This window comes from Anthonomus grandis, chromosome 22, assembly GCF_022605725.1.
Source record: "Anthonomus grandis grandis chromosome 22, icAntGran1.3, whole genome shotgun sequence".
Taxonomy (NCBI): domain Eukaryota; kingdom Metazoa; phylum Arthropoda; class Insecta; order Coleoptera; family Curculionidae; genus Anthonomus; species Anthonomus grandis.
Genome location: NC_065567.1, coordinates 44,722,559 through 44,735,324, shown reverse-complemented (window position 1 = coordinate 44,735,324; position 12,766 = coordinate 44,722,559). Strand labels below are relative to the sequence as shown.

The window sequence follows — 12,766 nt, the reverse complement described above, 5'->3', positions numbered from 1 at the left end:
TTCCTCTATGTATCAGACAAATTTTAGAAGTGAAGAAATTCAAAAAGAAATTAAAATCACTTATTATTATCCAGGGCATATTGCAGCCTTGACGATTTTTTTAATGATACCTTTTGACCTGTGCTCTGACATCATTTTAGTGTTTTAGTTTTGTTTCCTATTAAATATTTTAATCTACTTCCTCTAAATTCTGTTTTATTGACAGCTTTACTTATTTTTTAATCAAATTTATTAAAAAGATGCTTTTTTTTTAAATTTTTTCAATCTGTTTTGTTATAATTTTGGTAATGTGTGTAAATTTTATGGTAAAATGTTTTAGATGTTATGTTTTCTTTCTTTCTTTCCAGATGCTCTGTACCAGAAGGCAGAATCAGGCAGTCATTTTTATATATTTCATTGTAAATAATGTTAAATACTTGAGCTGTGATCTAATTGAATACATTTCTTTTAAGAGACCAAAGACTAGATTAAGAATAACTAATAAAGAGCTTTTTTATATAAATAATTTTAATACATCTCCAAGCAATAATATGTTAAGGATTTGTAAAAATGTCTTAAATGGCTTTGAAGATGTAGATATATTTAATATCAGGGTTAAGGAAATTAGGAGGTTGCTTGAGCATCGGGACATAGTTTAGGACTTATGTTTTACTTTTTTCTTCTTATCTTTTTTTTTTTCTCTTAGGTTTAGTGTTATTGTTGTGAAATTATTTTGATATGTTTTTTGTTGGTTTTTTGTCTGTTCTCCTGTTATAGGCTTTACATGTAATTACTATTACCCGATATATAGTGTTTGTAAAGTTTTCTGAATAAATAAATAAATGTGAGAAAAAAATAAAAAACACAAATTACCCTCAAACTGTACAAGAAACGCCTCAAAAATTTTTATATTTAAAGCCAGTAACGAAAAACGAACTTATCAAACAAATATTTACATTAAAAAATGATGAGTGCGCCAGGAAAAGATGGAATTTCTGCACAAATTATTAAACATGTACATATAGAAATAATTAAACCCCTAATGTATATTATTAATTTAATTTTTAAAACACCTATTATACTTAGTCATTTTAAAGAATCCATAATTACCCCAATTTATAAAAGCGGAGAAAAAAATAAAATTAAGAATTATCATCCTATTAGTTTGATGAATAATTTTTCAAAAATTTTTGAAAAGTGCCTGAAGGACAGACTGGTAACATTTCTTGATGAAAATAGCATACTCTGACAAAATCAGTTTGGATTTTCTGAAGGTTTAAGTATGACAGATGTATTCTATGTATTTACTAGTTTCAGAAATAGCAAATAATCTTAATATCAGTAATAAAGTCATAGAGGTGTTTATAGATCTTGCATGCGAAATCTTTCAATACTGTGCCTCATCAAAAACTCCTTGATGTGTTATCACATTATTGTGTTTGAGTCATGGTATTCGACCTTTTTAAAAGCTATCTTTCCGATAGAGATCAATTTCTGAAACTGAATCAAGTGCTTAGTCACCCTCTGAAAATAAAAATTGGAATCCCACAAGGCATCATATTGGGTCCTATTCTCTTCATTATATATATTAATGGCTTACTAAATCTAAACATAAATGGTAAAATTATATCCTATGCTGACAATACAGTACTTGTTTTTACTGGTAAGAGATGGGAAGAGGCAAAACAAAGAGTGTTGTGCAGTTTTGGTTTTGTCAAACAATGGTTAGACTCCTTTAAATTGTCCCTAAATTTATCCAAAACAAATTATATTATGTATAAAAATGTATATATACAAATATAATTATATATACAGGGTGTTTCCTAACTACGGTACAAAACTATACAGGGCGAATCGTTAGGTCATTTTATGAAAATAAGTTCCTATGAACGTATGTCGGGAGTTGCTTTGTTTCTGAGATACAGGGCGATGAAGGTTCAAAAAAATAACGGTATTTTAAAAATACTATAACTATCCTTAAACCGATTTGGTGCAGTTATTTGAAGGTATAAGACACTTATTTAGCTGTAACTAGATTGAAATTATTAGGTCTAGTGGCGTGTCAGTGGGCACCACATGCTTATTGTTGAGAAAAAAACAAGGCCAATAATTGTTTTGCAGCTTTTTATTTATTTTTGTATTTAAGCAATTAAAAATACAACTTTTTCGTATCTTATATTATCTTCATATCTGGCTTTGTTTTCGAAAAAAAAAATTAAAGTATCTTTAACTCATTCTAAAAATTATCCATGGACGACAACATGAAATAAAAACCAATTAATTCAATAAACAATTTCGACCTTAAAGTAAATGAGCAAAATGCCCACCTTCTGATAAAATACACGACTGCAAACGATTTGTCGTTGAGTGTCTGACACGCTCAAAAATACCTGGAGTATCCCTTATGATATTGCAATTGACAATTATCTGATTCCTCAAGTCATTCACATCTAGAGTTCAGGCGTTGTTATAGTTTCTGGGCTTCCACCACCCATATTTTTATTAAAACTCCCAGGTTCACATAATCTTGCATGTAGTTTTCTAAATGTTTTTGCACATGGAATTACTCTGTTAGGATATCTGTCCTGGTAAATTCTTCGTGCTTCTTCCGCATTTCCATTTGCTAATCCATAAATAAAGTGCATGTCGGTCACTTCATGGTTAGTAAAATTATTCATGATGGAGTAATGAATCACTGCTAATTGACACCTGAATTTTACTTATAGCAATTCTATCACTGTCAGCTGGTCTCCAAAGCAGGTACGTACAAAGGAGGTACTTGAATGGACTTGCCAATTATTTGTCATAAGAAGCAATGTATTTGTTATTTTGTTGTATTTCAAAAATCTGATAATAAAAATCGTAGAAGTTGAATGTTTCTTATCATAGTAAACAAGACACAAGAGACCAAAAAGTCGTGCATTGGAGGGTGAACATTTTGCTCATGTACTTTAAGGTCGAAAATGTTTATCGAATTAATTGGTTTTTATTTCATGTTGTCGTCCATGGATAACTTATAGAATGAGTTAAAGATACCTTAATTTTTTTTCTCGAAAACAAAGCCAGATATATAATAAGATAAGATACGAAAAAGTTGTTGCTTAAATACAAAAATAAATAAAAAGCTGCAAAACAATTAATTATTGGCCTTGTTTTTTTCTCAACAATAAGCATGTGGTGCCCACTAACACGCCACTGGACCTAATAATTTCAATCTAGTTACAGCTGAATAAGCGTCTTATAACTTCAAATAACTGCACCAAATTTCAACCAAATCGGTTTAAGGATAGTTATAGTATTTTTAAAATACCATTATAATTTTGAACCTTCATCTCCCTGTATCTCAGAAACAAAGCAACTCCCGACATACGTTCATAGGAACTTTTCTTCATAAAACGACCTAACGATTCACCCTGTTTACTTTCGTACCGTAGTTAGGAAACACCCTGTATATATATACAAATTTAATTATATATTGCATTTTCGCTAACAAGCACAAGTAGACCAAATTTTACTGAAATTCAGACAAGTGAAGAAAACCACTGTTTTATACCAGAGGTAAAGAAAACTAAATATTTAGGAATATATATCATATCTCACCAAAAAAGTTTGCAGCCTAATTCATAAATTTTATCTTCTTAGAGAATTTCTCTGCATTAAACTGGTCAAATTAGTATACAAATCTCTGGTGGAATCATTGCTGCGGTACGGCCTTGTAGTTTGGGGGGTACATACAAAAGTAATTTACAACTATTACAGGTAATACAAAACTCCATATTAAAGATAATTTTTAGGAAAGATAGGCAATATCCAACTAAATCATTGTATAACAGCAACTTAGACTGTTTATACATACATACATTATGTGAAAATATTTAGATGCAGTGGGTGAAAATGGCCATGAAATAGCATCTTTATTTGCACAATATTTTTCTTCAGTCTACTCTCCTGATGAATTTGATGTTCAGGAATTTACGCAGCCTGATATTGCATATTCTTTTGATATTAATGAAATGCATGTACAAATATCTGAAGTCTTTGAAAAGTTAACCAGTGTCAATGTTAATAAGGGCCCTGGGCCTGACTGTATTCCAGCTGTCTTCATAAAACACTGTGCTTTTGCTTTGGGACGTCCACTATGGCTGATTTATAATTTGTCTTTCAAGACAGGTAGATTTCCAACCTCATGGACATTAAATTATTTGACTTCTATATTTAAGAATACAGGTCAGAGGGATGATGTGAAAAACTATCGTCCTGTTTCTCTGGCTTGTCACTTTGCAATGGTTCTTGAAAGTTTTGTCACAGATTTTTTATCAGAGAAATTTAAAAACATAATCTCAACTAAGCAGCATGGGTTTGTCAGGGGTAGGTCCATTACCACTAATTTGTTGCTTTACCAAACAGCTTTGTTGGGGGCATTGGAAAGCGGTATGTCGGTTGATTCCATATATACTGACTTTTCCAAGGCCTTTGACAGGGTTGATCATTCTCTCCTGGTTGCAAAGTTGTCACTCCATGGCATTGGTGGTTGTCTTTTGGTTAAAGTCATATCTGTCTGGAAGAACACAGATTGTAAAGATAAATAACTTTTATTCTAGTCCTTTTCCAGTGACTTCTGGGGTTCCTCAGGGTGCCCATCTTGCCCCTTTTTTATTTAATATTTTTAATAATGATGTTGTTCATTGTTTTGATTATTGTAATGTGTTGCTTTTTGCTGATGATGTTAAGATTTTTAGAATGATAGACAGTAACTTGGCACATCATGAACTTTGTTCTGATCTTCACAAATTTGAATTATGGTGCAAGAACAATAGAATGGTCCTAAATGCTAAAAAAAGGAAATATATTCAATTTACCAGGAGTTTTAGTCCACTATTTCATCAGTACCATCTAAAGAGTTCACTTATTGAGGTATCAGATACATGATCTTGGGGTGCTTTTTGATTGCAGACTAACTTTTTCAAAAAATATTGAAAACCTGTGTAATAGGGCTTACAAAATGTTGAGTTTTATTAAGAGGCACACTTATGATTTCAGCAGTATTGATTCTATCAAACTTCTGTATTTTTCAACAGTTCACAGTCAACTTGAGTCAAATTCATGTATATGGTCACCTTATTATGCTAAATATATAATGTGTCTAGAAAAAGTTCAACATAAATTCATAAGATACATTGCTTACAAGCTTAATATTCCTTGTATTGATATTAATTAGAGTGAAATGTATAGATTGCTCAACATTGAAAAGTTGGAGACTCAATGTAAAAACTGCGATATTGTCACAACATACAAAATTCTTAACAATGTAATACAGTCTCCTGAGTTGTTGTGTCAGCTTAATTTAAATGTTCCTCCTACTACAGTGCTCAGACAGACTACACTGTATTGTGAAAACTGTGCAATAGGTAGAATGATGATTAACTCAAATAGTGTCAGTATAGATTTGTTTCATTGTTCTCTGAGTTCACTTCAACGAGTTTTAAAATCTGCTTAAGTGCAATATAATTTTATATCTTGACTGCTTAAAGTGTTTCTTCTTTTCTATTGCAGTTACTGTTTTAAACCATTGTTGTCCCTATATTTTATTTGATTTTATTGATGTTACCTGTTATCTGTTATTTATGCTAGATATTTAATGATAGTACTAATACTTCAAGTGCTTTATTGCAATATAAAATCTTATTTTGTTGAATATTTTATATACTATATTTATTTTGTAAATTGGTTAATTACCGTAATATATACTGAATCTGAATTATATTTGTATCTATATACATAAAAAAGAAATACTAAAAAAATTCGTAAACCATCATCATCAAACAAGAGCAAATGTTAATAGACACTTAATTATATTACCAAATAAAAAAAACTATAAATTTAAAATTTGCAAATTATTTAGCACCAAAATTTTACAACTTAATACCAAATAAAATTAAAACTATAAATAGGATTAAGATTTTTAATGAAGTGTAAGGACTTTATTGTAAATAATTATGAAACTTTTTCTAAACTTATATCATAGGGTAGAAAAATAGGGCTTAATTCCACACTTGTAAAATAAATAGGAAAATGAATGAATATATGATACATTTACATTTTTAGGAAATAGTATACAAGTAATATTTCTGTGCACATACAGGGGTATCAACCTCTAGGTGCCAATTAAACAACATTTTTGATAAAAAAAAACAATGTCTATAAATAGAACTCAAATGTATTGTATGAATATTTAAATTTGAATAAATTTGATTTAATTAAAAAAAAAAGATTCTGTGTTAGTAGGTATTTAGATAATTTTCTAACAGCTATGTAGGATTTTGTATTGTTTACTTAGTGCTTCTGATTATTTTGAATTTATAAGTTATAGCTAATTTCTGTAATTGGCTATTTGGCTATTGATGCTGTAATAGTAAATAAATTATTTTCTCAATTTAGAGAATACTGTATAGTCTTTAGAGTTATTTACTTTTAAAATTCTGTGTGCTCTTTTTTTCAAAAATCAGTGCTTTTAATTTGCAACTAAACCAATAAGGAACTTTTCTTTCTTTGCAATTGCCTTAGGTATAAAAATATCGAAACATCTATTAAGATTGTATAAAACCAGTTTTGTGAAAACAATTCTATAAACAAAGAATTTTATTATTCATAAAATATTCTTTCAAAAGTTATGGTACTTTCCCTACTTTACTGTTTTTTACTTTATTTTTTTTACTCTCTACTTTACTTTCTTTTCTTTCCCTACTATACTGAAGTAATATTTGCAGTTGAAATCACAAAATAAACGATCTCATAGAAGCGAAGGCTTGCGTCGGCTCCTTTGATATCTGTGAACCAGTTTTTTATAAGCCCAACTGACAGATGCACCCGGCGCAAATACACTGAGATATTTCGTAAAGTTGTAGTAAACACATACACCGAATGAAGTGCTATTATTTTTAAAATCAAAATGGTATATTCATATAATACGGGAGCAAACTACAAAATTTACTTACATTTCAAATAGGATTTTTTTTTGTTAAGGCTTATATTGGTCCTTGCTTTTTAGAATAATTATAATAATTATTATTTTTATAAAAATTGTTATTTGACAGTTTTGATACACGATAGAGGTGTAGGTTAGTATACTTTTAATTTGTTTTGGAATGGAATTTTTGTGTTAGTTGTTTTATAGGCTTTTATATATTTATATATAAAAAGATATATATGTATGTATTATTATATACATATTACGTAGGTACCACACATACGTCCATATTTTATAAAGGTATTATACATTGTATAGTCGCCGTCCATTATGATAGTCTGGAACAAAATATAAAATTTTTAAGGGTTTTACTACTACTATATTATGCACTTGCATGGGTAAACCAGTCCATAAAAAGACAGATAATTGAAAATTAAAGTCATTATTCTTTATCACATAAAAATACTGTATACCTAAATCAACCTTAATATTTTTTATCTATGTACAATGTTATGTACCTGCACGTATGTACACATACATAGATACATATGGTTTAGGTATATGCATATATGTTTATTAAATTAAATAATGTTTATTCTGTATTTATTTGCATGGCACGACAAATTAATTAGGGAATATTCTGAACTTTTCAAACAACCATAATAATAATGAATAATACATAATAATGTAACTTTTCTATACCTACTTTCTTTTATTATTGTTATTGCTCACCTTCTAATATCCCTAGGAAACAAAAATAAACTTTTTCCAGCGACGCTTTTGGCAAAACAACCCCTATATTTGTGTTGTGCTATAAGTTTTTAGCACAACACAAATGAAAGAAAAAGCAAAGTCACAGAGCACAGAGTTAAACTCCAAAACAAGATAATGTGTAATACCTACTTAACAAAAATAAAATAAAAAACGGCAAATTACAAAATATCGCAAATATACACACTAACGCTCGTACTAGTACACTAATTATGACCGGTGTGAAAAACCAGTTCGGTAAAAAGGGCTAGCCTTCGCTTCTGTGAGATCGTTTATTCTGTGGTTGAAATTGAGAAGAGATCTAGTAAATCTTTAAGAATTTTTAAGGTTTATTCTATAATATTATTACAATGAAAGTAAAAGAGCATGTGTGAAGTGTAAAAAAGTGTATCTTAGATTTATACAACATTTATTATAAATTACAAGTTGGTTTGTCAGTATGTAAAAGTGACACATTGTTAAGCGACTATTGTTACTTTTTGGTTTACCCAGGATAATTCAAGATGTAAAATAAATGGCATGAGTTTTAACTCTATTTATATTAATAGTAAAAATTTTGAATGCAACCTTACGCCTAATTGAGGATATTTTAAATAACTGTATATACTATAGATCTACATGAAAGAATTATGAAACGAGAGACTCTAAAAAAAATTAGAACTATGATTATTGTAATAATATGTATATTTTTATAAAATGATTTTTCAGGTCTATTGATAGCTCCATTTTAGTAATTAAAAACCTTACCTCTTTATTAATAAATGATACAAGGCTCCTGGAACATTCCCTTTTTGAAAGAATATTTTTTTCTGAAGAACTCCTAAAACTTTTACAGCTCCCACTACTCGAAACAATATCTTCATCAGTTAAATAAGACAAGTCACTTTTAAAAGATTCACCAACTTTTGATAACTCACTACTAAATATCTTTTCACTTCCTGTTTCTGAGATGTCACTAACAGCCTTCTTATCACTAATGTCACCACCAAAAGTTGCTTGGGGCTGTCCTAATACTATGGAGGCACTTCTACAGACATGTTTTACTCTTGGACCCTTTAGGTCAATTTTTTGCCTTTTAACTTCAGGTGTTGCAACAGTTAATGTAGATTGGGATTGTTGTGTAGGCCTCAACCTTACTGGTCTTTGTTTCAAATTAAACTTACTGCTGCTCTGATTTTCTAAATTTCTTTGCCAAAGAATTGGTGGTACTGAGTTACTAAATGAGAAATCAATACTCCTCATATTGGTAGGAAGAAGTTGAGTAAGGTTTTGCTTCAAAGTAATTGGCAAGTGGTAAGTTTTTAGGCACATCTTAAGCCAGCAAGCTGAACAGCGAGATCTGTTAGAACACTTTGTGATCTTCAGGTGTTGACTTTTCTCTACTGGTGGTACATGGCAGTTTCCTTGTCCCAATAAACAACTGAGAGGGTTGGCAATACCAGAACCAACATTTTGCCTTTTTATCTGTTTGGATATGAACTTCCTACAGGATTCACAGCTGTAGATATTAAACTTACGAGCTTGCTTGATAAAATGGTAATAGCGGATAGCCCCACACACACTACAAATTATTGTTCCAGCTCCATTATGGATGTTGGATGAAAAAGGTCCATTGGTCCCAGAATGAGTGGGTAGTTTAAGTCGAGCCTGCCGTAAAATTACTCTATGGCCATTTGAATATGCTAACTTGTCCTTGGGATCTGAATCAAAATTATTATTTTTTACTTCAGTTGATTTTAAAGGTAACCTAACTAAACTCCTTTTCCTAATTGTAACAGACTCATTTAGATCTATAAATCTCTTATTAGGCTTAATAACTCTTGAAGAATGCACACTTCTTGAGGGTAATATAAATTTTCCTGCAAAATTTGAAGAACCTTTGTGCACATGACCTTTTGAAATGTGCCTAGACCTGTTATTTTTTAAGGCAGCCTTATTCCGAATTTTTGATATAAAATTTCTTTGTCGGCTATTAATTCGAATTGTAGTGCTCAGTTTTCTGGACAGCCTTCTGTTTAAAGGTCTTGACTTATTTGTTTGATGTCTTTTACATTCATTTTCACCAACTTCTTCTTCCTACAAAAAATAAACAAGTAGATTATTAATATCTCTAAGAGTGAATAACCTAAGAAATAAGTAAATTTTGAAAAAATCTTTTATGTTTACTTGTTTATTTTCTTTAGACGCTCCTGTATTTGCCCCTGATGAGCCTTTCTTTTCATGTTCCAATTCTCCTGTTGGGGGAAGCACATTTATTCTTTTTCTGTGACAATGTTTGGATGGTTTTCCTGGAAACTTGCTTCGTCCCATTTTTAAACTCTGCTTGGATTACATTTTATTAAAAAAATAACATATGTATTTGCAATAAGGCATCACGCATCCCTCAAAGAACAACAAACTTGAAATTGAATGTCGGTAAAATAAAACACCTAATTATCGGCCAAACCATTGATGACATATGGCAGGTGACGCCTGACGGCAATGTTGTAATGAATTTATGCGGAAGCCAAGAAGGCTGAAGGCAGGACAGATATCTTGCCTGTGCTGAGTGATCCAAATCCTGTATGGCAAGTTCGCTGCCAAGTTTGCTATCAAGGAGACTGGAGGGAGCAGAGATATCTCCTATGCCTGCCCCAGGTGATAGGAGAATCTGTGAGAATAATTACTGATATCAGACAAAATTTTAGGTACCGTCACTCTGCCAAATCTATGTGCAAACTTTTATCTTTATATGCTAAAAATACTTTTCTGTCATCCAAATTAGTATTAGCATCTTTAGGTATTAGCAATAGTGGGATAATCAGCGATACTCGAAGGTAGGTCTTCGGTTACGCCTCAACTAGACCAATCTATAGACACCCTTGCTATTGGATCTTCTTTTTTAATAGAAACTCCCACCATAATCAAGTTTCCCTAGCATTTCTTAATGTTCAATCTGTGCGTTCAAAAGTTAGCGAATTGGAACTATTTTTAGAATCGGTTAACTTTCCTAGTGTGTTAATTCTTGTTGAACACTAGTTGAGGTCTGACGAGCCTATTGATATCCCTGGTTATGTACTAATTTCCAAATTTTCCCGCAAGCAATATACACATGGTGGTACTCTTATTATGTTAGAGAAAGCTTTTTTAACTAAATTTGTGTTTATTACTATTGACAGATTTGATCATCTATTGATTAAAAAGGTGTGCGAGTTTTCTATTGTATTTAGCAATAAGTTAAATTTGTATATTTTAGGATTGTATCGATCTCCATCTGGTAATTTAGATTTGTTTTTAGAAAAGTTTGAGATCCTCTTAAGTGAAATTTCGGTTAATGCGATGTTGATTCTGACTGGCGATCTTAATATAAATTTTTTAGAGAAATCTAATGGATCAAATCGAATGCTTTTTAATCTGTTAAACTCATTTAATTTTAAGATGCACGTGGATCAGCCAACCCGGATTTCAGCATTTTCTTCCTCACTGATAGATTACTTCTGCACGAATTTTAACCAACACGAAAATCAGTGTACAACAATCAATGCCGGTTTGTCTGACCATGAGGCAATAGTGGGATTAGTAAAGCTTAATAGTGCAGCTAATGGAATAAGTTTGCACGCGATAGACTTTATACTAGAGCTAATTTCCGCAAATTCTCCTTGCTTTGCAATATGTCAAGTTGGAATAATGTATTGACTACTGTTAACCCACTGCATAGCTTTCATCAAATAGTATTAAACAATTTTAACACTGCTTTTCCTGTTATCAATATTAAGAAACGAAATAGAAAACCTTGGTATACTAAGCGTTTACGAGTATCTGGGAAAAATATGCGCTCTCTTTTTTACATTCGGAAATACGCTATGAACAATGCAATATTTTTAGATTATTATAACAGATACCGCAAGATTTACAGAAACTCAATCAAAATGGCTAAGTGGACCTATTTTCAAAGGAAGATAAATAATTCCTCCAACAGAGCAAAAGAGCCTTGAAAGATTTTAAATGAGCTAAGGGGCAAAAATGTCTTGGTTATTCCAAGTACCTTAGATTCCAATGTCCTCAATTCCTTCTACTGTGATATTGCTAGTAACCTTGCAGCCAATCTCTCACAAAAAATAGATCCCAGGAGCTATCTCAGCAATGTGATAGTAGCCGAATCTTTGTTTTTTGCCCCCACAAGTGTAGAAGAGCTTAAACAGTTAATGATTAATATTAAGAATAAGAGTTCATCAGGTTGGGATGGGCTTTCTCTTAAAATATTTTCTGCTTTACCTCTTGTTGCGTTGCAAGTCTTGGCCGAGTCAATTAACTTTTCATTTATGTCTGGAGTTTTCCCAGAGTGCTTAAAAATAGCAATAATTGTTCCTCTTTACAAGGGTGGCGATCGCGACTGTCCTTCTAACTTTAGACCTATAGCGTTATTGCCTACTTTAGCCAAGATAGTGGAACGGCTCGTTAAGGTGAGGATGGTTTCATTTTTAAATAGGTTTGGCCTATTGAGTCTTCAGCAGTTTGGCTTTCGTGAGTCTGTGAGCACAAATGATGCTATCTTTAGCTTTCTAGAGCACCTGTACAACCGACTGAATGTTGGTGAAGTTGCAGCAGCGGTATCCTGTGACTTGTCCAAGGCATTTGACTGCGTGAGTCACAGAGTGCTGCTGATGAAACTGGAGCTCTATGGTTTCAGAGGAACTGCCCTTGAGTGGTTTCGTTCCTACTTATCAAATCGTGTCCAGGCTGTCAAATTTAATGGTGGTATCTCTAAGGAACTTAATATAAATGTGGGAGTTCCGCAAGGATCAGTACTTGGTCCTTTAATTTTTCTCATTTATGTGAACGATCTGCCACAACTGCAGGTAACTGGCAAATTTACATTGTTTGCCGATGATACCACCATCCTCTGGCACGACTCTGATGTTTCTCAAATGGAGGCCAATGCAGATTTTTTAAAAATAAAAGACTGGTGTGATGCAAATTTTTTGACATTTAATTTTTCCAAAACAAATATCCTTAATTTTAAATATAATAAAAATGATATATGTTTGAATAATGAAGCCATCACCATGC

At 31.5% G+C, this 12,766-nt stretch overlaps 1 protein-coding gene across 1 annotated transcript in view; it reads right to left on the bottom strand.

The window, feature by feature from the left end:
- Positions 1 to 10,150, bottom strand: part of LOC126748369 (histone-lysine N-methyltransferase trithorax) — a 40,617-nt gene extending 30,467 nt beyond the window's left edge. Inside the window, exons 1-2 of the mRNA XM_050457551.1 lie at positions 9,884 to 10,150; positions 8,465 to 9,793 (exon numbers count right to left, since the gene is read on the bottom strand). Of these exons, the coding sequence (XP_050313508.1) occupies positions 8,465 to 9,793; positions 9,884 to 10,027 (1,473 nt within the window). The 5' untranslated portion in view covers positions 10,028 to 10,150. The remainder of the gene's footprint in view (positions 1 to 8,464; positions 9,794 to 9,883) is intronic.
- Between the last annotated feature and the right edge of the window lie 2,616 nt (positions 10,151 to 12,766).